We start from the raw sequence: 27,140 nt of genomic DNA on the forward strand, positions 1-27,140 counted from the left end.
TTGATTATTAAATCCTGAAGACTAAACAACCCAAACCTTGACCGCCCTGCAGGGAAGTAAAGGCATTAGCACCCATCTCAGTCTCTCCTGCTCTACCAATAAGGGGCCTTTTCCTTGCCTTACCTTAAGCAACTCAAGATTAAAATTCCACACAATCAAGGACTTCCTTTTATAATGGCTTGCTTTGAAATGTGGGGAACTTTAAGTACAACTAATCTTTCCTTTTAGGAATTCAACCTATTACATATATTTTATTAGCATTGGCATTGACATTATAAGATCATTCTAATAATAAAATATAATTGGTTATTAGGCCATAATTTTATTCAGCACTAATCCTCAGTAAGTTTTATACATTTGACAGGTATATATTATGTGTTTACTTCTGGTTCTGTGCTTATCAGATATATAAGAATCTAGATTGGACTCTACACATTGTTGATTAAGATTACTATGAAATTATTCTACTTCTGCCTTCCGAGAGCATTACCTTTATTTTATAAAGGAACTTAAGGATATAGGGAGGAAGTTAGCAAGGATGAGGAGGAAGGAGAATGGGAGGGAGGGAGGAATATTCTTAGTATTATATAGAAAAATCTAACAATAATATTTGTAGGAATACTTTTGTTCTAATTTTTAGAAGAACCAGAGTTCCATGTCAAGAGTTAAGAGGATGGGTAGAAACAAGCATTATTTGTTTATTTGTTTCCATACCATACCCTGAGTGGCTCTGCACTCAGGAAAACTTCTTTAAAAAGAAAGTGGGGGCTGGTGCGGTAGCGCTAGAGGTAAGGTGTCTGCCTTGCCAGCACTAGCCTAGGACGGACCGCGGTTGGATCCCCTGGCGTCCCATGTGGTCCCCCAAGCCAGGAGCGACTTCTGAGCGCATAGCCAGGAGTAACCCCTGAGTGTCACCGGGTGTGGCCCAAAAACCAAAAAAAAAGAAAAGAAAAAAAGAAAAAAAAGAAATAATTCCTGGAGGGGCTCAGGGGACCATATGGAATGCTGGGGATTGAACCTAAGTCAGCTACATGCAAAGCCCTTCTCACTGTACAGTCACTCTAGCCATGAAACAAACAATGTTTTGGAGCCACAAAATGCTATAAAATTATTGGGGCCAGAGAGAGTACAGTGGATAGGGCGCTTGCCTTGCACATGGCCAATCCAGGTTTGATTCCAGCATCCCATAGGGTCCCCTGAGCACTGCTGGGAGTATATTCCTGAGTGCAGCACCAGAAGAAACCTTTCAGCACTACAGAATGTGGCAGGAAAAGAGGAAGAAAAAAAAAAAAATACCAGGGCTGGAAAACCAGCTCAGAGTTCTGCTCTCAGGAGCTATGTGCCAACTAACACAAGGGAACAAGTCAATCACTGCCAACATTTAGCACTGTGGCCAGAAACCCAACTTTCTAGTTTACAGTTAGAACTTTTAAGACCTTACACCCACAAAGCCAAGTGTTTCTGCCCCCCCCCCACCCTTATCAGCTAACAGGCGCCCTTTGTGCAGTTTGCTTTGCTTCCTCTGCTTGTAAATCAGTGGTGCCCAGTGAGCCCAGGCTGTGTTTGGAACTGAGTATTCTGGGCCTGAGAAGGAACTTACTAGGCCCAAGATTGCCCGAGCATAGTTTATGTCTTATTCTAGGCAGCCAGAACACATGGGAAATGCTTACTAAATTAATTAACTAATTAATTTAATATGAATAAATAAAAAGCAGATGTCATCTCCTCTAATCAAAAAAGTATAAAACTGAGCCGATAAACTTTAAATATTTGCATTTTCTTTTATAGTTGACTCTAAAGACATCTTTCCATGTTTATTTTGTTTTTTTGTTTTTGGTTTGGTTTTTGGGTCACACCCAGCAGCGCTCAGGGGTTACTCTTGGCTTTACGCTCAGAAATCACTCCATGGGCTCAGGGGACCATATGGAATGCCGTGATTCAAACCACTGTCCTGCATGCAAGGCAAATGCCTTACCTCCATGCTATCTCTCCGGCTTCTTTCCATGTTTATACCACAAACAGAAAGGTGAGTTTTTACATCCCTGCAGTAAATATATTTTGCATTTGTTAGTTTTCTTTATGGGTGGTGTCAGGAGCTGAACCCAGAACTTTATATGTGGTAAGTGCTCTACTAAGACACCCTAAATATTAGTGCTGACCCTTGAACATTAGTTCACTAAGTGTCAGTCTTTGGAATTTGTTCTAGAAAAAATCATGTGGCAAGGTTTTTCTCCTTTTTCATAATGATCCTTCTCTAAAAGTATGCTAAGATTTTATTTTGTTTTGTTTTGTTTAGGGATCACATTTAACAGTTCTCAGAGGCTACTCTTGGCTTTGTGTTTTGGGGGTGTGCCTTGGGAATGCTGGGGGTTAAACTGAGGTCAGCCTCATGCAAGGCAAACTTCTTAACCCTTATACTGTCCCTCTGATCCAGAATTCAATTTTTCCAAAACCTCTTTTTTTTTCCAAAACCTCTTTTTATGACACAAAGCTATCTGATATGCCACATTTCTCCCTTTCCATTCCATGTAAATACCTCCTACTGTCAAACCAAGTTAAAATGAATGAGATTCTGAAAAAAAAAGAATGAGATTCATTTATATCAATCATTTCCCAGATAAGTTTGTTTTAAGTGTTTTAAAAAACAAAATTATAAAAGTAATATATGAGCAAATATTTAGAGCATAATTCAGAATGCATGCATAAAAAAAGACTGCATGAATGCTAAGATGACATAAATTTTGAAAACTTCCATGCCACAAAATAGTTCACTAACAACATGAAATGGGAAAGAAAAACAACCGAAAAATAGGATCAAGAAACAAATGACAGAAAAGGACTCACATTCAAGGGGCCTAAGTGACAGCACAGCATAGGGCATTTGCTTTGCAGGTGGTCAACCCAGGACAGACCCTGATTCTATCCCCGGCATCCCATATGATCAACTGAGCCTGACAGGAGTAATTTAGAGCACATGTCCAGCAATATCCCCTGAGTGCCACGAGATGTGCCCCCCCAACCCCCAAAAAAAAGAAGGAGAAGAGAAGAATGGGACAATAAAGAAGAGGATCCAGATTCCAAGCCTCTGTCTTAGGAAGAAAAGCAAGACTTTATTTCAGAGAGTCACTTCACTTCACTCACATCAGGCAATAAACAGTTTACAGTCCCACCCTCATAAGAATTCAAGTGAGGGCTCAGGCCATAGCACAGTGGATAGGGTATTTGCCTTGCACACAGGCAGCCTGGCTCCCCAGCATTCCTTGTAATCTCCAGAGCCCTCAAGGAATAATTTCTGAGTACAGAGCCAAAAGAAATGCCTGAGCACTACTGGATGTGAGCCCTGAACAAAAACAAAGTCTGAAAACGAGGGCTGGAGAACTGAGTGGTAGCCACCTGCCCAGCAGACTGAGGCTGGGAGTCCCAGCCCACACTGTCTCACTGCTCTACTGCCCTTGGTGATCGTGGTGTCAGTCCACGATAGGTACATGCGCTGTCTGGTGTACCATGACCGGTGTCTGAGCACTGCAAACAAAAAGTGTTTCTGTACTACAAGTAGCCGTGAAAACTCAGCCACCAAGAGTGAGTAACCTCCCACCACCATCATTGCAGCAGCAAAGGGTAGAAAAAGTGAAGGGATTTAAGAAAAATGAAAGACATTCTTGCAATAATAATTTTCAGACACAAAAGAAAAAAGAGCTGGAAGTTCCAGCTCACCTTATGAAGCTCACCACAAAGAGTGATGAGTTTAGTTAGAGAAATAACTATATTTTGAATTGTCCTAATAATGATATATCCTAATAATGATATGTCCTAATAATGTATGAGGGAAATGGAAAGCCTGTCTAGATTACAGGTGGGGGTTGGTGGGGAGGAGGGAGATTGGGACATTGGTGATGGGAATGTTGCACTGGTGATGGTGGTATTCTTTACATGACTGAAACCCAAACACAATCATGTATGTAATCAAGGTGTTTAAATAAAATATATATATATATATTGGGGCCGGGAAGGTGGCGCTAGAGATAAGGTGTCTGCCTTGTAAGCGCTACCAAGGAACGGACCGCAGTTCGATCCCCCGGCATCCCATATGGTCCCCCCAAGCCAGGGGCGATTTCTGAGCACATAGCCAGGAGTAACCCCTGAGCGTCAAACGGGTGTGGCCCAAAAACCAAAAAAAAAAAAAATATATATATATATATATATAAAAAAAGAAAAAGTGGGGGCTGGAGAGATAGCATGGAGGTAAGACGTTTGCCTTTCATGCAGGAGGTCATCTGTTCGAATCCCAGCATCCCATATGGTCCCCCGTGCCTGCCTGGAGCAATTTCTTAGCCTGGAGCCAGGAATTACCCCTGAGCACTGCCGGGTGTGACCCAAAAACCACCAAAAAAAAAAAAAAAGAAAGAAAGAAAAAGAAAAAGTGAAGGTAGGACGGGTGGAGAAAGGTTTTGGGGCAGAAACCAATTTCAAGGAGCTTCCCAAAGATACGGAGCATCCAGGTGCAGAAACAAAGAGTGAGGCTAACCTGCCTTCAAGCTCCAGCGCCACAACTGGTTTCCTCAAGCTCCACCACAAAGTGATCCCAGAGCACAGAAGTAGGAGTAGCTGCTACAGGAATAGCTATACACAAGCCCCAGGGAGTACACGGTGTGAACACTGGCAAGTAGGCTAAATGTGTGAGCCCCACAAGTAAGCAGGGGAGCAAATGCACCTGACACCCCCATTGCAACAACAGCCTCTTCAGAGAGAAGAGAGGTCAGGGCCAGGGAAGTCTGTTCCTTTGACACCCTCCATCAGGTCACCCCCTTCTCTGCCAACTGTCATCCGCTGTACTTGCCCTCTTTCATGCCCCAGGCTGATTTGACCTGCTATTTATTTATAACATTTATGACTTTCTTCTTTGTACGTTATTTTTATTGGGGCACTGTGACTTACGAAGCTATTCAGGAGTGAGTTACAGGCATACACAACATGTTCGCCAGTGTCTACTTCCCTGTACCAATGTCCCCAGTTTCCCTCCTTCCCTCTAAGCTTTGATGAGAGGCAACTTTTTTCCTGAGCACTGTAGCTTACAGTACTGGTACTGCAGGGTAGCATACAAAGCCCTCTACCACTTCCTGGCACTCCCCCTCCTCCAGTGCCAGTCATAGTGCTCCCCTCCCCAAATTATCTCCGCTCCCTGGCCTCCTGATGAACACCAGTTCTCATGGTCTTTGTTTCTATTGTTTTTGAATATCTCCTACTGTTTCCTTATATCCTGCATATAAAAGAGATATAAAAGATATATCCTGCATATAAAAGAGATCATTGTCTATCTCTCTCTCTCTTCCTCTGAATAACTTCCTCTAGCATGATTCTTTCCAGGTCCATCCACATAATAGTAAATTGCAGAGTTCCACCTTTTCTTATGGCCATGTAGTATTCCACTGTGTAGATGCACCATAGTTTCTCTTTACCCAGTCATCTGTTTTTCAACACTTGAGTTATTTCCAGGTTTTGGCTGTTCTGAACACAGCTGTGGTGAATATAGGAGCATAAATGTCTTTTCTGCATTGTCTTGGGTAAAACAATGCAGAATGATTATGCAAAATTATTATGAATTCTGAGTGTATTAAAATGATCTCTACAGGTTTGATAAACCCTTGAGTCTGGGCAATGAATGCAGTTTGAGGCAGACGAAAGACACTAAGATACTTGGGAGGCAGATGAAAGACACTTGGGATTTGGAGGTTTTTGTTTTGTCTTGTTTTTTGGCGGGTCACACCCGGCAGCGCTTAGGAGCCACTCCTGGCTCTATGCTCAGAAATCACTCCTGGCAGGCTTAGGGACCATATGGGATGCCGGAATTTGAACCACCATACTTCTGCATGCAAGGCAAATGCCTTAACTCCATGCTATCTCTCTGGCCTCAGATTTGGAGGATTTAACAGGGAAAAGAGCACACTATAGTCTCTGCCCCTAACACAAAACTCATTCCCTGACTGTTAACTCTTCCCCAGCAATAGGACTATGCCTAGCCCCCTCACTATGGGGCTACATCCTACTTAGTACTATTATTGTACTAACATTAAGCATTCCACTGTACTTTCCATCTCCTAATTTTTTAGGTTTTTGTTTTTTTAGTTTTGTTTTTGGGGTAGCCTCCCAAGCAGTGCTCAGGGAGCCTGGAGACCACCACTGTAAATACTCAATTGGTGGTTTCTTGCAAGGGCCTCGGGGACCTCCTGAGGCTACAAACGGCCAAGCTCAGACCACGTGGTACAAAGATCAAAGTCGGGTCAACAACATTGCAGATATAAGACTTTTGAGACAGCAGCCTTCACCCTGGACTCTCTCCAGCCTCTTGCACCTTTCTATTTGAAATTACAACATCATGTTTACCTTTTTCTTTGGTAGTCTTTCAGAAAGCTATGTGGTTCCCACAGATGATATCTAAAGGTTTTTTCCCAAAAAATTATAAATGCCGTTCTTAAAATAGAGCATTTAGTAACCTAACGAGGCAGACGGAAATGCTATCTTTATCAAAGGGAAAACCTTTTCTTTTTTTTTTTGGTTTTTTTTGGGCCACACCCAGTAACGCTCAGGGGTTACTCCTGGCTATGCGCTCAGAAGTTGCTCCTGGCTTGGGGGACCATATGGGACGCCGGGGGATCGAACCGCGGTCCGTCCGAGGCTAGCGCAGGCAAGGCAGGCACCTTACCTCTTGCGCCACCGCCCGGCCCCCTATAAACCTTTTCTTAAGAGAAACTATTCATGAAGGTGGTCATCTCAGAAGAAGAGGGTAAGCCAAGCCCCTGACCTGCCAAAGCCACACCTGCAGACTCCATCACGCAGAATCACTGATTTTTCCATGAGCCGGCCTCATCACCCGGAAGTGAATCCCTTTGGGGACACCTAAAACCGCAGTATCAGTAATAGTGTTTTGAATTTCTTGCCAATTTCATTTGTTTGATGCTGCTATCCCTATAGGAACACACCAATTTAACAGGATGGACAGCTGATAACAAGAGCTGACTAAACCTCTGCCACTGCATTAATGACTTAATTGGAAATACAATAATTTTCACAAATGTGCTTGTACTGTACTTTTACTTTTTTCTTTTCTTTTTTAAAAACAAACTTTCTTCTTGTGCTGGAGCAATAGCTCAGCAGGTAAGGCATTTGCCTTGCATGCAGCCAACCTAGGTTTGATCTCAGCATCCCATATGGTTCTCTGAGACTGCCAGGAGTGATTTAGAAGCATAGAATCAAGAGTAACCCTTGAGTGCTGCTGAGTGTGACCCCAAAACAAAAAATTTCTCTTCCTTTTTCTTTTTCATTTTTTTCTCTCTATTTTTTAAAATAACTTTGTTCTTATCTAGAAACAAATGTATTATGGTTAACTACGTCAACTATCTGATGCATTATCTTTAATAAAGTAAAAGAATGTCTAGAAAAGAAAAAAGAAACTATTCATGAAATATGCCATCTGCATTAATAGTATAATAAGTTCTGGATTTATTCACTGAGCTGGATCTAGATTATAGACTTTTTGTAGAGTTCTGATTTGAAATGTTTCATATTAAATAATTCTATGCATAATAACAGACAGCAAAGACTATCTGCAATATAGAAATAATTACTAGCTTACAAAGCCCAACTTGAGAAATCTATCAAGTTACTGCTTGATTGTACAGGAAGTCCTGAAGAAGAAAATGTACATTGTGAAATGTCTCACATGCTTGCAAATTACCTAATAAAAGAGATGATAGGCAGTTAATAAATAGCCTGTTTTTAAAGTAGAATTGTAAGCAGGAGGAGGGGGTCACAATAATACATAAAAGATGCTGTAATTGCCTCATATACTGGTGGCTTAATGAACATAAACCACAGAAACTCACAAATTGAGTCAAGGTGCTAGAAATACAGCAGGTCTAAGCTCCTAATGTCCCTTCTATTTAGCACACTACTTCATTACATGCCAAACTCTTCATAGTCTACAAATGTAAGTGAAAAGATTTCATACAACTCCCAAACTCTAACCTATTCCCAAACACAAATACTGCCAATGGTAAAGTCTGGCCCAAAGGAGAACTCTTGGGCCCAAATAGAAAATTCCAGCTAAAATGCAACTTAAGTGGCCAGACAGATAGTAGAGCAGGTAGACTGCTTGCCTTGCATGCCAACAGGGTTCAATTCCTGGCATCTCATATGTTCTCCTGAGCTCTGTGAGGAGTGATTCCTAGTACATAGCCAGGAGCAACCCTAAGCACTGCTGCATGTGGCCCAAAATCAAATGAAAAAAAATTTTTGAATAATATGCAACTTAAGGCTGGGAATGAGACTCAGTGATAAAGTGCGTCTCTTGCATGCATACAATCTGGATCTGATCTCATGCCATTGGGAAGAGACAAACAAGTGAATAAAAGTGATAAAATAGAAGTTGACATGGGTATTTTATTTTATTATTTGGGGGTCTCCCAAGATGTGTTGAAGGAGGCCCCAGGCTATTCCTGATTCTCCACATGTAGGGTCAATAACTCAATATAGCCTCTTGAGGATTCAGTGCTTCTCTGATTCAGTGGTGCTGAGGTCCACCAGGGCCACTTCAGAAGTGCTCCTAGGCCTCCCAGTATACTAAGCCTCCAGGATGATCCCTCGAGATGCTCGGGTACCTGAGAGCTATATTCATCCCTGCTGAGAGGTGGTGTTGGCAGGTCCAGGGATCACCCTGGGGTCAGGAGCATGGAAGTTGAGTACTCCCAGGGGTCTCAAACTCAATTTACCTGGGGGCTGCAGGAGGCAAAGTCGGGGTGATCCTTGATTGCAAAGTCAGTAGTAAGCCTTGAACATTGGGGGGTGTGATCCAAACAACTAAAACAAAACAAAAAAGATTCCTCTAGGGCAGGGCCACAAAATGTTGTACAGAGGGCCCTTTGCGGCCCGTGGGCCCCGAGTTTGAGACCCATGCAAGCCCTCACCTCCCCTCCACAACCCACATCCTTGACAGTGATTTTGAAGTGAATTACCACCTTATGGCATCATTATGGTGCTGATACTATTGAGAATTTATGAGGGATTGGTTTCCTGGACCCCATTAAAGGGACTTTTCTCATGTCTTCATTTTTCTACATAATATTCAGGTATTATAGAGTCTAATAGCACTATTCTGAATACTTATTCAATTTCTGTGAACATGGCTTGTTGTTGTTGTTGTTGTTGTTGTTGTGTGTGTGCCACTCCCAGTAGTGCTCAGAGTTTACTCCTGGCTCTGTGCTCAGGAGTCATTCCTGGTGGGTTCAGGGGACCATATATATTGCTGGGGATTGAACCTGGGTCAGCCACTTGAGAGGCAAGCACCCTATCATTGGATTACAGCCCCAGAGATTCTGTTATGACTCAATTCAGTGATTGCTAAACATTTCTAATTCTGAATATATTTTTCTTGGGACTTGATAACACAGTACAACTGTGTCCTTTTAGTTGCAGTAAGAGGTTGCCTATTCTTACTTTAGATTTAGTTCACAAAAGAATGCAATGCAAACCCATGATTTAAGAGTGGTGGTATGAAGGCTAGACTCAACATCTGTACTGCCCCTGGACAGATAAATATGCTCTGTCTACACTATGCTAAACAAAACCTCACAAACCTGATAGTGGACAATGATTACTCTTACAAATGTCTTAGAGATTTCAAGCCAGTTGGTATGGGGCCAACTTACTTCTTCAGAAATTAAATAGCAATTTAATTTAGCAATCTAAGATGCTATTGGAAATGGCAGTCCCTAACTTTGTAAACAACCAAAAATTGTTTTTTGTTCTTTGAGTTGTTTTTTTTTTTTTTGGTTTTTGGTTTTTGGGTCACACCTGGCAGTGCTCAGGGTTTACTCCTGGCTCCATGCTCAGAAATTGCTCCTGGCAGGCTCAGGGGACCATATGGGACGCCGGGATTCGAACCAATGAACTTCTGCATGAAAGGCAAATGCCTTACCTCCATGCTATCTCTCCGGCCCCATAACAACCAAAAATTGTTACAGAACTATTATAATTTACCTTTCCTGAGACTAGAGTAATAGTATAAGCAAGTAGAACACTTGCCTTGCACATAGTCATCTGTGATGACAGATGACTCTATCATCCCCTTTGCATCCTCCTAATCCCCTATGACCGCCAGGAATAATTCTTAAACACAGGAGTAACCCCTGAGTACTGGCAGGTGTGACCCAATCCTCATTAAATTTCCTGTTAAAATTTAGAATTTATTTCTCACAATCAAATAAAACCAAAATGCAAAAGGGGTTATGAGGCAGGATAATACAGCAGGTAGGGCATGCCTTGCCTGTGGCTGAACTGGGTTTGATACTTGGCATCTTAGGTGGTCCCCTGAGCATTGCCAGGAGTGATTCCTGAGTCCAGAACCAGGAGTGAAACGAGTACTACCAGGTATGGGCCCAAAACAAATCAAACAAAAAAATGGAATAGGGGTTGTCTTCAAATGGTCATTAATTCCATGGTAAAAGAGTCACACAATTATTATGTCTCCTTATAAAACAAGATTTCTAAATTTCCATCAAGTTATGGGATTTAATATATCTCAAATGGGCTCATACTTTAAAGCTAAAACGGAACCGGAGAGACAGTAGTAGGATTACAGTGCTTCCCTTGCATGCAGCAGATCCTACGTTGAGCCTAGGCATTGCATATGGCCCCAAGTACCACCAGGAGTGATCCCGGAGCACAGACTGAGGAGTAAACTCTGAGCACCAAACCCCCTACTCTCAAACCCCTTACCCCCCCCAAAAAAAATAGAGGCGGGAACAGTGGAGGAGTTATCCAGGAGTGGGATTGCCCTTACTGGTGTGGTAGTTGTACAGTGGAGCAGTAATTCTCACTGGGCCTTACCTTCAGCGCCACACGGGCCCCAGAGTATTGCCAGGTGCAGCCCTGGAGGCAACCAGTATTGCTGAAGACTGAGCAGCATCACAGCCTCAAGACCTTGAACTGAACCATGGGGCTGCTTGGCATTGCCTGGAGCCCCCTCTCCAGCATACAATGAAATAAAAACTGAAGCAAAAGCCAGGGAGAAAGGCTCGGAATGCAAACCTGCCATGCAAACTGTCAGTTCAATTCCTGGCACTGTATGGGCCCCAAACACTTCCTGATGACCACTCCCAAGCTGCACGGGGCTGATGGTCACCAGAAACAGTGCTTGGAGATGCCCTTGAACCTTGCTTAGGTGACACCACCACCCACCATTAAAAAAAGTGCAAAAGGAAGAAACATCTCTGGAGCCAGATAGAGTACAGCAGGAGGCACTTGCATTGATTGCATGCAGCCAACCAAGGTTAGATCCCTGATATCTCACAAGGCCTCCTGAGCCCCTAGCAGGGGTCTCAAACTCGCGGCCCATGGGCCGTTTGCGGCCCTCCGTACAACATTTTGTGGCCCTGCCCTAGAGGAATCTTTTTTTGTTTTGTTTTGGTTTGGTTGTTTGGGTCACCCCCCCCCAATGCTCTAGGCTTACTACTGACTTTGCACTCAAGGATCACCCCTACTTTGCCTCCTGCGGCCCCCAGGTAAATTGAGTTTGAGACCCCTGCTAGAATGATCCCTGATTGCAGAGCCAGAAGTAAACCCTGAGTACCACCAGCTGTGGCCCAAACACAAGGAGGGGAGGGATGGGGAGGAGAGGGTAGTGAGAGGGAGGGAAACAAACTGGTTAGAGGCAACTGAGAACCAACCTCTTAATCTGCCCCATTGTGCTCTAAGTAGACTTTCCTGTATTTTGCAAGACAAAGAAAGCAAATGGTTTGCTCCTCCCCTAGAAGCTTAACCTTACTAACAGGTGAATGTTGTTACTCTCAAGTTTTTTCCCCCTCCTAGAATTACTGCAGTTAAAGCCTTATTTGCTATGTACTGATTTCAAATAGGTTTAGCTTTTTTTTTTTGGGGGGGGGTTCAAATCCAGCTGTGCTCAAGGGTTACTACAGCTGGCAGGCTTGGGGGGCCATATGGGATGCCAGGGAACTTTTTTTTTAATGTACAGAGACTTGAAAAGCATTCTTTCACCCCATTTTCACCCATCTCTACCATCTTACAAGTGGAAAATAAGGTTTTAGCACCACAAAATCATTAGTTTTATACACCAAAACTCATACCAAGAATTTAACTATCAATGGATCATCACAAGGACACAATACATGGAAATCTGCAGAAATTCATCTCAAATACCACAACTTTTTTAATCCAAGAATTCTAGAAAGCATGTGTGAATGGCTTCGAAGCATGAAGTATATCACATATAGGAAAAGCAAAGCATGACTGTCAGAGTATATATTGTAAATAGCATTTTGAGATCAATTAATGTAAATGATTATTCACATTAGCTAGGGTAAGTTGAATAATGGTAACCTAAAATGTCCATTTATGGGGCCAGAGAAATAGCATGGAGGTAGGGCATTTGCCTTGCAGCAGAAGGACGGTGATTCAAATCTTGGCATCCCATATGGTCCCCCCGAGCCTGCCAGGAGCGATTTCTGAGTGCATAGCCAGGAGTAACCCCTGAGCATCACTGGTTGTGGCCCCAAAACCAAAATAAAATTAAATAAAACAAAATGTACATTTATTTCCCAGAATCTGCGACTATATTACTTTCTTTATATAACATAAAAGGAAGGGGGCCCTTCCAAATATGATTAGAATATTGAGATGGAAAAATTATTTTGGATAACCATGTAGGCACAACGTTGTAATAAAGCATATCCTTATAGAAGGCAGAAAGAAATTTTACTATAGAATAGAAAGCAGTGAAATAAATTAGGATTGAAATAGTGTGGCCACAAGACAAAGAATGCCAGTAGTATCTCATAGCTAAGAGACACACAATACACTGTCCTCTAAAATGAACCAAGAACTGAAGTTTAGCCTAGTTAAAATTGATTCTCAGTACCTGATCTAAAAATAACCATAAGAGAATAAATTTAAATCACTGAGTTTGTGACCATTTACAGTAATAGGTATAAAAAAAAAAACTATGACATAGTATGAAGACTGTTAAATCCAAAATCTGCATATTAGGGTCTTTTTCTTTTCTTTGAGAGGACACACCCACCACTGCTACTGAGGACTCAGCACTCAAGGGGCACTCTAGACCAAGCTCAGGAAACCCTGAGTGCCTGAGATCAAACCCAGGCCTTCTGTATGCTCAGCATACAATCAGCCCTTTGACATCTCTCTCTCCAGCCCATTTTCTAGAAAAATAAAAATTTATTTTCACGTTTGGAACACACCCAGCTTTGCTCAGAAGTTGCTCCTCACTACACTTGGGGGCACATCCAAGTGATGAGGATCACATGTGGGACTCCCAAATGCAAAGCATGTATCCTCACACTTGGGAGCCATCTCCACAGCCCTGTTTTAAAAACTCTAACTCACCAAAAATTCTTACCAGTGGCTTAGATATTATCCAGGTCAAACAATCCTAATTCTCTTCAAAATGCACAACTGGCTTTAAAAAACATCCTTGAGAAGCTAGAGGAACAGTAAAGTGGGTAAAGTGCTTGCCTTGAGCACAGCCAACCTGGGTTCACCCACAGACCCTCCCTATGAGATGCCAGAGATTGAATCTAGGTCGGCTCCGTGAAGGCACGCGCCCTGCCTGCTGTAGTATCACTGACTTAATAACTTTGATGTTATAATTAGTTCTCAATCATATCACTTGACATACTATTCTCCTAAACTAAGAAAAAAAATTTTTTTTGGCTTTTGGGTTACACCTGGCAATGCACATGGGTTTCTCTTGACAACATGCTCAGGTGATTGGCAGTGCTTGGAGGACCGTATAGGATAGCACATGGAATTAAACCCAGGACAGCCACATGCAAAGCAAGTGCCCTACTTGTACTTAGAGCTCCAGTCCCCAAGTTCAGAACATCTTTGGTATTTATTTTTTTGTTTTTATGGCTTTTGGGCCACTCATCGGTGTTCAGTTTAATCTTGGCTCTACATTCAGGGATAGCTTGTAATGGAGCTCAGGAGACTGTGGTGCTAGGTACAAAACCCGGGTTAGCCAGATGTAAGGAAAACACCCTACCTACTTCACTATTGCTTCACCCCTGGATTCTTTTTGTTTTGTTTTTTGGGGGGCATACCCGGTGACGCTCAGGGGTTACTCCTGACTATGCGCTCAGAAATCGCTCCTGGCTTGAGGGACCTTATGGGACGCCAGGGGATCAAACTGCGGTCTGTCCTAGACCAGTGCTTGCAAGGCAAACGCCCTATCGCTTGCACCACCGCTCGGACTCTGGATTCTCTTGTATTCAGTATTCTACTCCTTTGATTAGGTTCTTCTGTGTGATGGGAAACACCATTGAGAGCAGAAAACAAAAATACATCTTCTGAGCAATAGTTTTCAACACACATAGAATCCCAGCACATCACCAAATGTTCAGAATAAGGCTTATTATACCTCTTATTTATTTATTGAGGACGTGAGGTCACACCCGGCATTACCCAGGGGTTAGTTACTTTTTGCTCTCCTCTCAGGAACCACTCTTGGTGAACTCAGTGATCCATGTGGGATGCTAAGGGTCAAAACTGGGTTGGCTACATACAAGGCAAGCACTCTACCTGCAGTTTTATCCTTTGGCCTCATTATACCTCAAATGAATAATCTAATCCTCTAATACATTCATTTGGCAGCTTTCTGATTTTATAGTGTACCCTACACTAATAATACATAATTTTTCAGAAAACTTAGTTTTGGCCATCTCAGACAGCTAAACATACAGTGCAACTAACCTGCATAAAATAATAATAATAATAATAATAATAATAATAATAATAATAATAATAAAAATCTGCATAGTTAACAACTAGCTGCATTCAAGAAATAAAAATCAATACTAAAATTTTAATAACATTGGGCCGGAAAGATAGCATGGAGGTAGAGCGTTTGCCTTGCATGCAGAAAGACGGTGGTTCAAATCCCAGCATCCGATATGCCAAGTCTGCCAGGAGCGATTTTTGAGCATAGAGCCAGGAGTAACCCCTGAGCGCTGCTGGGTGTGACTCAAAAACCAAAAAGCAAAAAGGAATTTTAATAACATGGAAGCATTAAGAAACCTTAGCAGGAGCTAGAGAGAGAACAGCAATAAGGCCTTTGCCTTGCATGTGGCTGATCCATGAAGGACCCAGATTCATTCGATACCCGGCATCCCATATGATCCCCTGAGCCTGCCAGGAGCAATTTCTGAGTGCAGAGCCAGGAGTACAAGGTGTGCCCCCCACCAAAAAAAAAAAAGAATCCTTAGCAGGGGTCTGGGATGCAGACAGCATTTGCCACGCATGCATGAGGGCCCTGGATTCAATACCTTGTACCAGTGGGAAAAAAGAGGAGATAGGTAGTTCAAAGTTAGAGCCACATGTTTTGTATGCATGAGTCCAGGGTACAATTCCCTAAACTGCATGGTCATGAGTTCCACCAAGGAGAAACCCCAAAAGATCTAGTAGTAGCCCCCTCTGGTTTCAATCCACTACACCCCCCTACACTTTGGGTACCCCAAGACCACGAGTCAAAATTTTAAAAGGTTTAGTACCCTGCATTGCCAGATGGAACTAAAAAATAAGGATATAAATCTGGGGCTGGTGCAGTGGCGCTAGAGGTAAGGTGTCTGCCTTGCCAGCGCTAGCCTAGGACGGACCGAGGTTCAATCCCCTGGCGTCCCATATGGTCCCCCAAGCCAGGAGCAACTTATGAGCACATAGCCAGGAGTAACCCCTGAGCATCACCGGGTGTGCCCCCCCCAAAAAAAGTAAATCTTAGCAAATTAAGAGGCACTAAAAGAAACAATAAGTATATAAATTATAGAAATGAGCCAAAAAATCAGAGGCAGCCACAAAGAAAAAGTCATCGTTTAGAATAGGCAAGAACACTAAGGGAAAAATAAAAATAAATTGATGTCAGTCAATAAGTATGCTTATATATACAGCAGAGCCCTTATTAACATTGTGATAATAGTTTTAATATATTCCTGATATTCAAAAATATTCATTGAAAATTAACTGGGAAACTTTTGGAAAGGTAAATTTTACCACTTAGGAAAAAATGTGCACAAAGAACTGTTATGCAACAGGAACATAAATTATTCAGTTACCCACTTTTCTAGATATGAGGGAAAAATTAACAATATGACCAAAATGGGTCCGGAGAGATAGCACAGAGGCGTTTGCCTTGCAAGCAGCCGATCCAGGACCAAAGGTGGTTGGTTCGAATCCCGGCGTCCCATATGGTCCCCTGTGCCTGCCAGGAGCTATTTCTGAGCAGACAGCCAGGAGTAACCCCTGAGCACCGCCGGGTGTGGCCCAAAAACCAAAACAAACAAACAAAAAAACAATATGACCAAAATAAGTTTATGAAAAGAAAAAATTTAACTTCTGGTTCAGAGATACAGCTCAAAGAGTTGTGAGCAGACTGTGCAATGTGCGAGGCAGGTCTGATATTGCATGGCATGATCCTGAAACCCACTGGAAGCAATCACGAGTGGAGAATTGGGAACAGCCCCAAGTACTCCCAGGTGTGACCCAACAACCCCTCAAATGATAAAACAAAGTAGTGGAGTACTTAATGAGGGGGATAAAATAATTCACTGGACCAGGAGTGGCTATGTGACTTGTCTATGTAAGACCCTTAATTCTCAAGTAGATTAAAAAAAAGTAAATTGAAAAATAAAAAGCAGAGCCTAATCACAAGAATTGTAATGTCAATTTTCTCTCTTCTTGGAATCCCAATTTATAAATCAACGGTTTGCCAGGCTCAATTTGTAAATATTGCTTAGGTTCGTGAATGTGTGTTTTCAAATTCTATAAATTGCATTAAGGAAAGTTTTATTTAGGTCTTACCCAATTTAGTGAGCTAGTCAAATTCATGGTGCACTAAGTACAAATGCAATGCCAATATGAACACAAAAGCAAGATACAAACTGATGTTTTCTTTGGGGGATGTTTTTTTATGGTCAATTCCAAACACAGAGTACAGGGAAGAAGGAATGAATAAGAAAAAAATCAAATGCTATTATTTTCCCATTAACACCAAGCCATATTATGCAAAATGTCTTTCAAAATACTAGCTAGATCATCAATTCCAGCTACTGTCTTGGTTCAATGTTCACAAGCACCAGAAATCTTTTGAGACACCATCAAAGAGAACAGCTATAAGGCTATGAATCACTTAACTTAGAAGTTCAGTCTTTCAATTTAGCAAGCTTATGGAAAAACTACTACTCCCATTATGGTACTTTTAGTGATAGTAATAGAAATACACAATTTCAAAGTCAACATTCCTTTCACGGCAAACATAAAATTTCTGAAAATATAATTGCGAGATGAACTAAAGTGATGACTGGTTGCTCAGAAAGCACTGTGCAAAGTCAAATACACCGCAGGCTTCAAAAAGGCATAAACACATGTAGACCCTCTCAGTATGCTCCATTTCCCCCACTTTTGCTGTACAATGTCAAAATTAAAAATTTGGGGTAGTATAAATTATTTCCTCAAATTTGAAAAAATAATGAACTAAAATGAGTATATTTTCATCTTCACTTAAACATAACCTTCTTAAATGAACAAGTCCCTTATGTTTCTTCAGACTTTTGAGATGGATTTAAATATTTTCTTTACTACTTGTACATTTTTTAACCTTATTCAGCCTAATCAAAACAAGTTCGGCAGTAAGAGCTCCAGAGTTTTGTTAAAAATTGCTTTCAGTAGATCGTAAGATTGCAAAATCTATAGTTAAAATTTAAGACACTGAATATAACAAAGTCCATTCAGCAACACCTGTGAACCACTGGGGGAAAAAATCACCTCACATGTGCATATAATTAAACACAAACTTGTGGGGAGAAGGCAGAAAAAACAGTATTTTCAATTCCACTTAAATGCTTGCCTAGGTGGTTAGATAAAGAGATCGACTAATATCACTAATAAAAAGAGCTACACTATTTTAAAGGTCATTTACAAGTACTAGAACAACTGTGTAAGATGAAGATAAGCGTCTATACCAATACATTTTTTTCTGTAGTGTAATAGAATTGTTAATATGAGGTAATATCTGAAAGCAATTAACACAAATTTTAATAGGGCAAGTCACTTTTAAATCATAGTCTGGTGAAAAGCTTCCAGGTCATGTAGTTTGGGGAGGGAGTAAGAGAAATGTGAAGGGGAAAACTGGGTCTCCTTCCAGTGGGAAATTCCTTATAGTGCTGTAGCATCATCTTGTATATCCAAGTTCATTGTTGCAAAAAGATAAATTCCTCCCAAGTAGGCTGGTCTAGTATATACTTTATGTAGCATGTAGTGAGACTATTTAAGAATTATTAATGTTCTATTTGCACTTATATTTTGATATACACATAACTATGTATTTAGATCAAAAGTTATGAACAAAAGTTTAAACCATCTATCTCATTTTTTAAAAGTTGACAATTAAATCTGAACTAAAGTACTACCGAATTTTCTTGAATTTCTAAACTTAGGGGGCTAATATTAGTATTTATTAAGTGGCTTGTGCAAAACTTGAAGCTCATCTTTTTAGAGAGGGGTTTACTTGATGAGGATTGTGATCCAATGATTGTTTAGCAGCAATTTTACCAAACTGTAAATTCTTTTATTAACAGGCATTATAAACAGATAATACTAATCTTATATTTAAAAACCATGAGTGCCACACTGGTGAATATACAGCTCATGAATAACTTAAAAAGTATTTCCCATTTTAAAAGGCAACACACAGCATACAAAAACCTATACTAAACAAAAAAGGCTCTAATATGAATACATGATTGATGTGTCTAAGATGATATATACAGTACATAATTCATGTTAATTATGTGATCAGTACATTTTTCTATATGATTCCCTTCATGCTTCACTTTCCCCCGAAACTGAGTTCTGAACTTCCTCTTCTAAAATTGGTACAATCAGGTTATCCTTGGACATCAGATTATATTTCATCACGAACTTAGTAAACCGATGACACAAAAACGTTTCGTTCTGTAGAGGAAGAAAAAAATGTTATTTTAATTAAATATCCAACACAAACAAAAATAAAGTAAAAAATATAATAGCAATGTAGGTGATCATCACTCTCATAGTAATGCATCAGGATAATTGACTATACTTACTTCATACTCATCGAATATCTGCCGATGATGAAAATAAGCATGTGAAAATATTCTGTAAATCCTACGGCATACTGAACCTAGTTTTGCTACAGATGATTCCTTTATGCTAACCCTAAAAATACAAAAAACAGAAATCAGATATTTCTAGAAATAGCAGTCATATAATATAATAAAAACACAAAGAAAAAATAAGATTCATGAAATTGTATTTGACTTAGGTACAAAATGTTCTCATCTTCTTAATTCCTAAATACTGATACCAGTGAGTAGTGAGGGTAAAGCTAAAACTCCTATTCTTTGGTTGTCTTTCTACTTAACTGTAGCATCTAAATTAAATTCAGAATCATAGTCTGGAAATTTATTTATTTGTTTCTGGGCCATAGCCAATGATGCTCAGGGGTTACTCCTGGTTCTAGACTCAGAAATTATTCCTGATGGTGCTCAAGGGATCATATGAGATGCCAAGGATTGGTCCCGGGTAGCCTGCATGCAAAGATATTACCCTACTCACTATACTCTCTCTCCTGCCCCTAGTCTGGAAAGTTAAAGCAATTAAGATAAATTCCTGGGCCAGAGAGATAGCACAGTGGTAGGGCATTTGCCTTGCACACAGCTGATTCAGGACAGACGGTGGTTCTAATCCCAGCTTCTCATATGGTCCCCCGAGCCTGCCAGGAGTGATTTCTGAGCGCAGAGCCAGTAGTAACCCCTGAGCACTGCTGGATGTGACCCAAAAACCAAAAAAAAAAGAAAAAAAAAGAGATAAATTCCTGACATAGCAAAACTTATTAAAACATGCATTTGTGACATTAATACTATATGCATTACAAACAAATAAATATATGAAAAACATTATTATTTTATTATACAGAACCTGATTTTTAAAACAAAAAGTACCTAGTTCTGTTATCTTTTTTTAAAAAAACTATATATAAATACAAAAATGTCTAGGGACAAGGCAAAATTCATTAATTTTTTCATGTGTTTTATGTGAACTCTCTGAAATTAATAATATCTGGTGAAGAAAATTTACAACTCTATCCAGTAACATATATCTTAGTAGAATAGGAAGTTAGCTACCAACCACATTAATAATTTATTATTGAATAAATGGGCCTCAATTCAGATGTTCAAATTTATGGACAAGTTAAGGCCTGCTGGCCTTGTTGCATACAGCTGGTTTGATCCCATGTTTGATCTCTATATGGCACTGACTGGTCCCTTAGCAGAGCCTATAGTAGCCTCCAAGCACCAGCAGGCATTACCCCAAGCCCCCACAAAACTCTGTATAGGCAAGAATAAGGATTCCATATAAACAGTTCAATTAAGAGGGTTGGAGGAGGGGGTGGAGAGATAGCACGGAGATAGGGTGTTTGCCCGTTTGCCTTGCGTGCAAAAGGACAGTGGTTCGAATCCTGGAGTCCCATATGGTCCCCCGAGCCTCCAGGAGCGATTTCTGAGCATAGAGCCAGAAGTAACCCCTGAGCGCTGCCAGGTGTGACCCAACCCCCACCCTCCACCCCCAAAAAAGAGGGTTGGAGGAATAGTGTAATGTGTAGGTTGCATACTTTGCACACAAACAACCTGGGTTCAATCTCAAAACACCATTTAGTTCCCTGAAACTTACCATAAGTGATCCCTAAGCACAGAGTTTGGGGGAAGCCCTGAGCACAACAGGCTGTGATCAAAACCCAAAATAAATAAATAAAATAAAATAAAGCAGTTCAATTTAGAAAAGCCTGTTCTTATTGACATAAAGACCTGGCACAGGCCTCAGAAGAATGGGCATTCTCCATTCACCCCTGATCTAGAGAAGACATCTACAAAACGTTCAAGGTTGTATATAACATCACCTGGAGGCATTCCTCTACCAGGGAAGACCCTACAGCTGTTCTGACATCGGATCTACTCAAAAGAGACTTCCCTTAACACTGAGAAGACTTAACAAGAACAATGACCTGCTTACTGGACAGGGCTTGCTGTATTGCCCCTTAATTGTGAGGTTTGTCTATAACATCACCTGAAAGCAATCCTCTACCACGGAAGACCCTACCACTGCTCAGACATCGACCTGCTCAAAAGAGACTTCCCTTAACACTGAGAAGACTTAACAACAACGACCTGCTTACAGGACAGGGCTTCCTGTATTGCCCTTTAATGGTGAGGTGAAACGAGAAGACGCTCCACATCATGACTTCAATGTAAGATATGCAGATTCCTGGATCTTTAATACAGAAACATGATACCAACAACAGAGACTGTGTGAAAAGTGTGTTGGCACTACGGACAATGTCTTGGATTGGACAATCTAACTTGCCTGGAGCCTAGAGTTGGTCTTATGTCAGGAAACTTCAGGGGTAGGATCTCTTTGTATTTAGGCCAAGGTTATTCCTTTCCATGCCTCTCATATTTTGGTGGGCCTATGCAAACAACAATTGCCACTCTAACACCATTTTTACTGTGCTCCTTTGACTCTAATCCTTAAAAAAACCCACTTAAAATTTGAGGTTAACTTAAGCTAATATTAATGTACATGGAAATGTAAAAAATACTATGTCTCTAATGTTTAACGAGTTACGTAAGTTTTATGGCTTTAGATTGCCTTGTGTGCTGTTAAGAAATATTATAATGTGTTACAATCTGGGGACTTGAGGGACAAAGTAATTGTACATGGATTCTGTTTTATTTATCTTAACGTTCTTTGGCTGAAAGTTCAAAGTTAAGATATCAGCAAGGGGACTTCTTCTGAGAATTATGTTATGGGTGATTGTCCTTCCACTGTAACTTTACCTTGTCCTCTTTCTTCGCATCTTTTGTTCTCATAATTCAAAATTAAAAAAAAGAAAAAAAAAGAAAAGTCTGTTCTTTATGTGTTATCTAAGAAAAGCTAAAAAAGCTAAAAACAGTAAAAACGGTGTTAGAGTGGCAATTGTTGTTTGCATAGGCCCACCAAAATATGAGAGGCATGGAAAGGAAAAACCTTGGCCTAAATACAAAGATATCCTACCCCTGAAGTTTCCTGACATAAGACCAACTCTAGGCTCCAGGCAAGATAGAAATCTCAGAGATTTAAGGAAAACAATCCACCAAATACTCCCAAATAATTGAGAAGAAAAGCCTTACAATAGCAGTAGTCATCTAGACTATTAAACTAGCTGTGATCTCTACATTAAGTCTACTGCCTTTAATTGAACCATAATTTGAATTTCAAAACTTAAATAATTCTAAACAAGTCAAACAGAAAACAGCTAAGAAAAAGATGTTTAAAGCAAAAAAATAAATAAATAAAATAAAATGCATCTACCAGAATATTCTATTAAATTAAATCTAGTTAACACTGTTTAAGAAATTTTGTTTACCTGCTGGGAAAATATTTATTGCTATTCAGAAGACATGCAGCACCATCAAGCGTGTGTCTAGTATAATCTATAGCAGGACACTATAAAGAAAAGGATTACAAAATTTATTAACAAAGAGTTCATTTCAGATTTGGTGCGCTTTTTAAAATATTTAGTATATTTTTATATAAATCCCCACTCTTCCCTCCACCAACGTACAATACAAATGTACAGTATAATATGTTTGTGGTGGTTTAAACTAGAAACAATAAAAAATTGTTTATATGGAGCCGGAGAGATAGCATGGAGGTAAGGCGTTCGCCTTGCATGCAGAAAAACGGTGGTTTGAATCCTGGCATCCCATATGGACCCCCGAGCCTGCCAGGAGCGATTTCTGAGCGTAGAGCCAGGAGGAACCCTTGAGTGCTGCCAGGTGTGATCCAAAAACCAAAAAGAAAAAAATGTGTTCATATAAACTCCTGACTGTAGTGTTTCCTTATGAGAGACTCAGAATGACACACAGCAACAGGGAGCGTCCTAACGGACATTCAGTGACTTATAGGAAAGCAGATCTAAGGCCCCAGATTTGATCAACAGCACCACATAACCAGCTGAGCAGTGTCAGATGTATGACTCAGTATCGTAATAATTACTTGTAATTGCCGTATTGTCAAAGCGTGACCCTGAACACAGAATCAGAAATAAACCCTAAACACCACTAGTGTGGCCAAACTACTCTCAACCAACAAGCAGATACAGCAACAAAATAAAAAAGGTTGAGAGGGAAAAATAAGCTTGAGGGGGGCTGAAGCAATAGTACAGCAGTAGGGCATTTCCCTTGTGCATGCTGACCCAGGTTCGAACTCCAGCTTCCCCTATGGTCACAGAGCCTGCCAGAAGTGATTTCTGCGTGTAGAGCCAGAAATCCGAGTGCCGCCGGGTGTGGGTCCAAACCCCTCCAAAAAGGGGGGGACCAGAGAGATAGCACCGCGGTAGGGCGTTTGCCTTGCAAGTGGCCAACGCAAGACCAATGGTGGTTCGAATCCTGGCATCCCATATGGTCCCCTGTGCCTGCCAGGAGCAAATTTTGAGCAGAGAGCCAGGAATAACCGCTGAGCGCCACCGGGTGTGGTCCAAAAACCAAAAATTAAAAAAAAAAAAAAGTTCAAGGACTGAGGGTAGAAGAGAGAACAATGGGCAGTACTTGCTTTGCATGCACCTGACCTGGGTTCAATCCCTGGAATCCCATATGGTCCCCCAAGCACACACAATAGCAGTAAGTGCATGGCCAGGAGTAAATCCTGAGTATCACCAAAACATAAGCAAAAAGTCTAAGTAGGAGGGGTTGGAGAGATAGCACAGTAGTAGGGCATTTGCCTTTCATGCAGCCAACCCAGGACAAACCTGGGTTCGATTCCTGGCATCCCATATGGTCCCCCAAGCCTGCCAGGAGCAATTTCTGAGTGCAGAGCCAGGAGTAACCCCTGGGCACCACCAGGTATGACCCAGAAACCAAAACAAAAAAAACCTAAAAGGGGGCCGGCGCGGTGGCGCAGGGTGTAAGGTGTCTGTGTTGCACACGTTAGTTTAGGACGGACCACAGTTCGATCCCCCAGCATCCCATATGGTTCTTCAAGTCAAAAGCAATTTCTGAGTGCACGGCCAAGAGTAAACCCTGAACATCACCAGGTGTGCCCCCCCACACACACACAAAAAAAAAAAACCAAAACCAAAAACAAAAAATAAACAGAAACATTTCTCTAAATTTTTCCTTTTTTTGGTTTTTGGGCCACACCCGGTGACATTAGGATTACGCTGGGGATTGAGCTGCAGTCCGTCTTAGGTCAGCTGCGTGCAAGGCAAAATGCCCTACCACTGTCCACTCTTAACTATTTTTTTTATGTATTTCAGAACCAAGAGTAACCCCTGAGCGCCACCGGATGTAACCCAAAACAAAACAAAACAAAAAAAGAATTCTAGGTACTGTGGCAATAGCCTTACAATGAGGAACTCTAAATCAAAGGACAAAATAAATAGTATGCTAAAAACTCTAAAATCTGTCTACTATGAGCTATGATTTTAACAAAATTTATTTTGTACATCCTCACCTCTTTTGGAGTTTTATGAGCTGCACAAAGAAAAATCCATTGTTCAGTTGCTGTCATCTGAGTGCAAGTATCAGGATGGCATTCACTCTATTAAAAAAGTTAAATTCTTATGTAAAATGACAATAAAAAAATTGACATTTTGGTTAATACAGTTCCATGTAAAACTCTAGCCGAAAAGAATTAGAAATTTTGTATACGTTTGTAGCCACATTTAATTAAACAAAAAAAAAATCAGAACTGTAAATATAAGCTTTAACATATAGAAAATATTACCTGAAGTTTGACTGCAAGTCCATTTAGCTCCAGACAGAACTGCCTAAAAATGTAAATACATAAATGAAAAATCTTATCTATTCTCCAGTTGTTTTTGTAACATTTACTGTAAAAGAAGGTTCCCACCAGCTAATAGAATGCCTCTATTAATACTACCTAAACTGACATGAATATTTCTTCCCAAGACCTACAGATTAAAATACAAAATCAAAATCTAAAATTCTAACATTCACTGTAAGAATTCAGTGGCCACACCCAGTAATGCTCAGGGGTTACTCCTAGCTATGAGCTCAGAAATCATTCCTGGCTTGGAGGACCATATGGGATCCTTGGTGATCGAACTGTGGTCTGTCTAGGTTAGTGCATGCAAGGCAGACTCCTTACTGCTTGCGCCACCGCTTTGGCCCCAGTATTCAGTGAGTTAATAAATCTTACATTCTGGAAATTGGCACAATTTTTCTGAAAAGAATTTGAGGTAACTTAAAAACACCCCCAGGAAGAGTCTTTATTATTTTTCCCTACCCAAGTCTTTATTATTTTTTTAATTCTCCTATGAATCTATTCTAAAATAATTAGAACTATATTGATATTGATATTAATATACATTCACAAAGATGGTTACTGAAACTATATATGTAAGAAATGTAAGAAATTTGTGAAACACCTTAAGTGATTAGAAATCTAAGAGTACTAAAATGTTGGTATATACATAAATATAAAAGGATGCATACCTATGTAACATAGTTAAGATTTGAGCAAGCATAAATCCGTAACACAGAGGAAAAACTAGATGGGATATTTTATGATGTATTTTCCAAATTTTGTTCTGATTACAAACATGTTCCTTAAACAAACTTCATGCACAACCAAAAATATAATGCATAAGATGAAAGTTCTTTATAATTCTACCACCTCTTTCAAATTTTAGTATAATTCTACCACCTCTTTCAAATTTTAGTTAGTTCTTTATAATTCTATCACCTCTTTCAAATTTTAGTTAATGAAAATATAAATTTTATGCACTGTTTAAAATATATTTGAAACATAGCACACAATTTTTTACCTTTTGTCACTTAGTAGACTCTGGGTATTTTTTAATAACATACATTACTTCTAAATTACCAATCTAAGAATTACAAGGTACAGAATAATGTCTGAAACATACTAATGTTCAATAAATTTTTCTGCAATCTTGCCCTTTTTTTTAATGGTACATGACTGAACCAAGGGCATGGTACATGTGAAAGCAAGTAGCTTTCTTTAACTCTGAACTATATACCTGGTCACAATAAATGTTTTTGAATAATATTTAATGAGAAGGGAATTCTCTCTCTCTCTCTTTTTTTTTTTTTTTTGTTTTTTTGTTTTTTGGGTCACACCTGGCAACGCTCAGGAATTACTCCTGGCTCTACGCTCAAAAATCGCTTCTGGCAGGCTCAGGGGACCACATGGGATGCTGGGATTCGAACCACTGTCCTTCTGCATGCAAGGCAAACGCTTTATCTCCATGCCATCTCTCTGGTCCCAGAACAAGATAGTTTTTATTGAAGGAAACTTGCTTAGAAAGATGAAAGTAGGGGCTGGAGAGATAGCACAGCAGCGTTTGCCTTGCAAGCAGCCTATCCAGGACCTAAAGTGGTTGGTTCGAATCCTGGTGTCCCATAGGGTCCCCGTGCCTGCCAGGAGCTATTTCTGAGCAGATAACCAGGAGTCCTGTGAGCATTGCCGGGTGTGGCCCAAAAACCAAAAACCAAAAAAAAAAAAAAAAAGATGAAAGGAGAGAAAGAGGAAATAATGTATTCAGGAGAGAACACAGGCCTTCTTAAGAGTGTTTTGTAAGGGAACAAAGATACAGAGATAATCGAGATACATGTTCAAGGGAAAAACACAGGCTTTAAGAGCAAGCCTATTCTTATCTACTAAACTCAAGAGAACATTGTTTCCCTAAAAATGCAAAGTTAGGGGCCTGAGTGATAGCATAGGAAGTATAATGTTTGCTTTGCATACAGCCAACTCTGGTTCGATCCCTAGCATCCCATAGGGTCCCCTGAGCCTGCCAGGAGTGATTATTTATTTTCATTATTTTTTTGATTTTTGGGTTACACCCGGCAATGGTCTGGGATTACTCCTGGCTCTATACTCAGAAATTACTCATGGCAGGCTTGGGGGACCATATCGGATGCCAGGAGTCGAACTGGGGTCTGTCAGAGGTTGGTCGTATGCAAGGCAAATGCTCTACCTCACTCCAGCCCCAGGAGTGA

The 27,140-nt window shown here is 40.5% G+C and overlaps 2 protein-coding genes across 3 annotated transcripts in view; one reads left to right on the forward strand and one right to left on the reverse strand.

Annotated features, from left to right (window-relative positions):
- Window positions 1–27,140, forward strand: part of SF3B1 (splicing factor 3b subunit 1) — a 350,612-nt gene that overhangs the window by 203,296 nt on the left and 120,176 nt on the right. The window lies entirely within an intron of this gene.
- Window positions 18,622–27,140, reverse strand: part of LOC126008972 (MOB-like protein phocein) — a 43,386-nt gene continuing 34,867 nt past the window's right edge. For both annotated transcript variants that reach the window (XM_049773301.1, XM_049773299.1), the window contains 5 exons: window positions 24,880–24,922; window positions 24,607–24,693; window positions 22,520–22,599; window positions 19,161–19,272; window positions 18,622–19,029 (listed from right to left, as the gene is read on the reverse strand). In XM_049773301.1, coding sequence (XP_049629258.1) covers window positions 18,898–19,029; window positions 19,161–19,272; window positions 22,520–22,599; window positions 24,607–24,693; window positions 24,880–24,922 — 454 coding nt within the window. In that variant the 3' untranslated portion in view covers window positions 18,622–18,897. The remainder of the gene's footprint in view (window positions 19,030–19,160; window positions 19,273–22,519; window positions 22,600–24,606; window positions 24,694–24,879; window positions 24,923–27,140) is intronic.

Source organism: Suncus etruscus, chromosome 5, assembly GCF_024139225.1.
Source record: "Suncus etruscus isolate mSunEtr1 chromosome 5, mSunEtr1.pri.cur, whole genome shotgun sequence".
NCBI lineage: Eukaryota > Metazoa > Chordata > Mammalia > Eulipotyphla > Soricidae > Suncus > Suncus etruscus.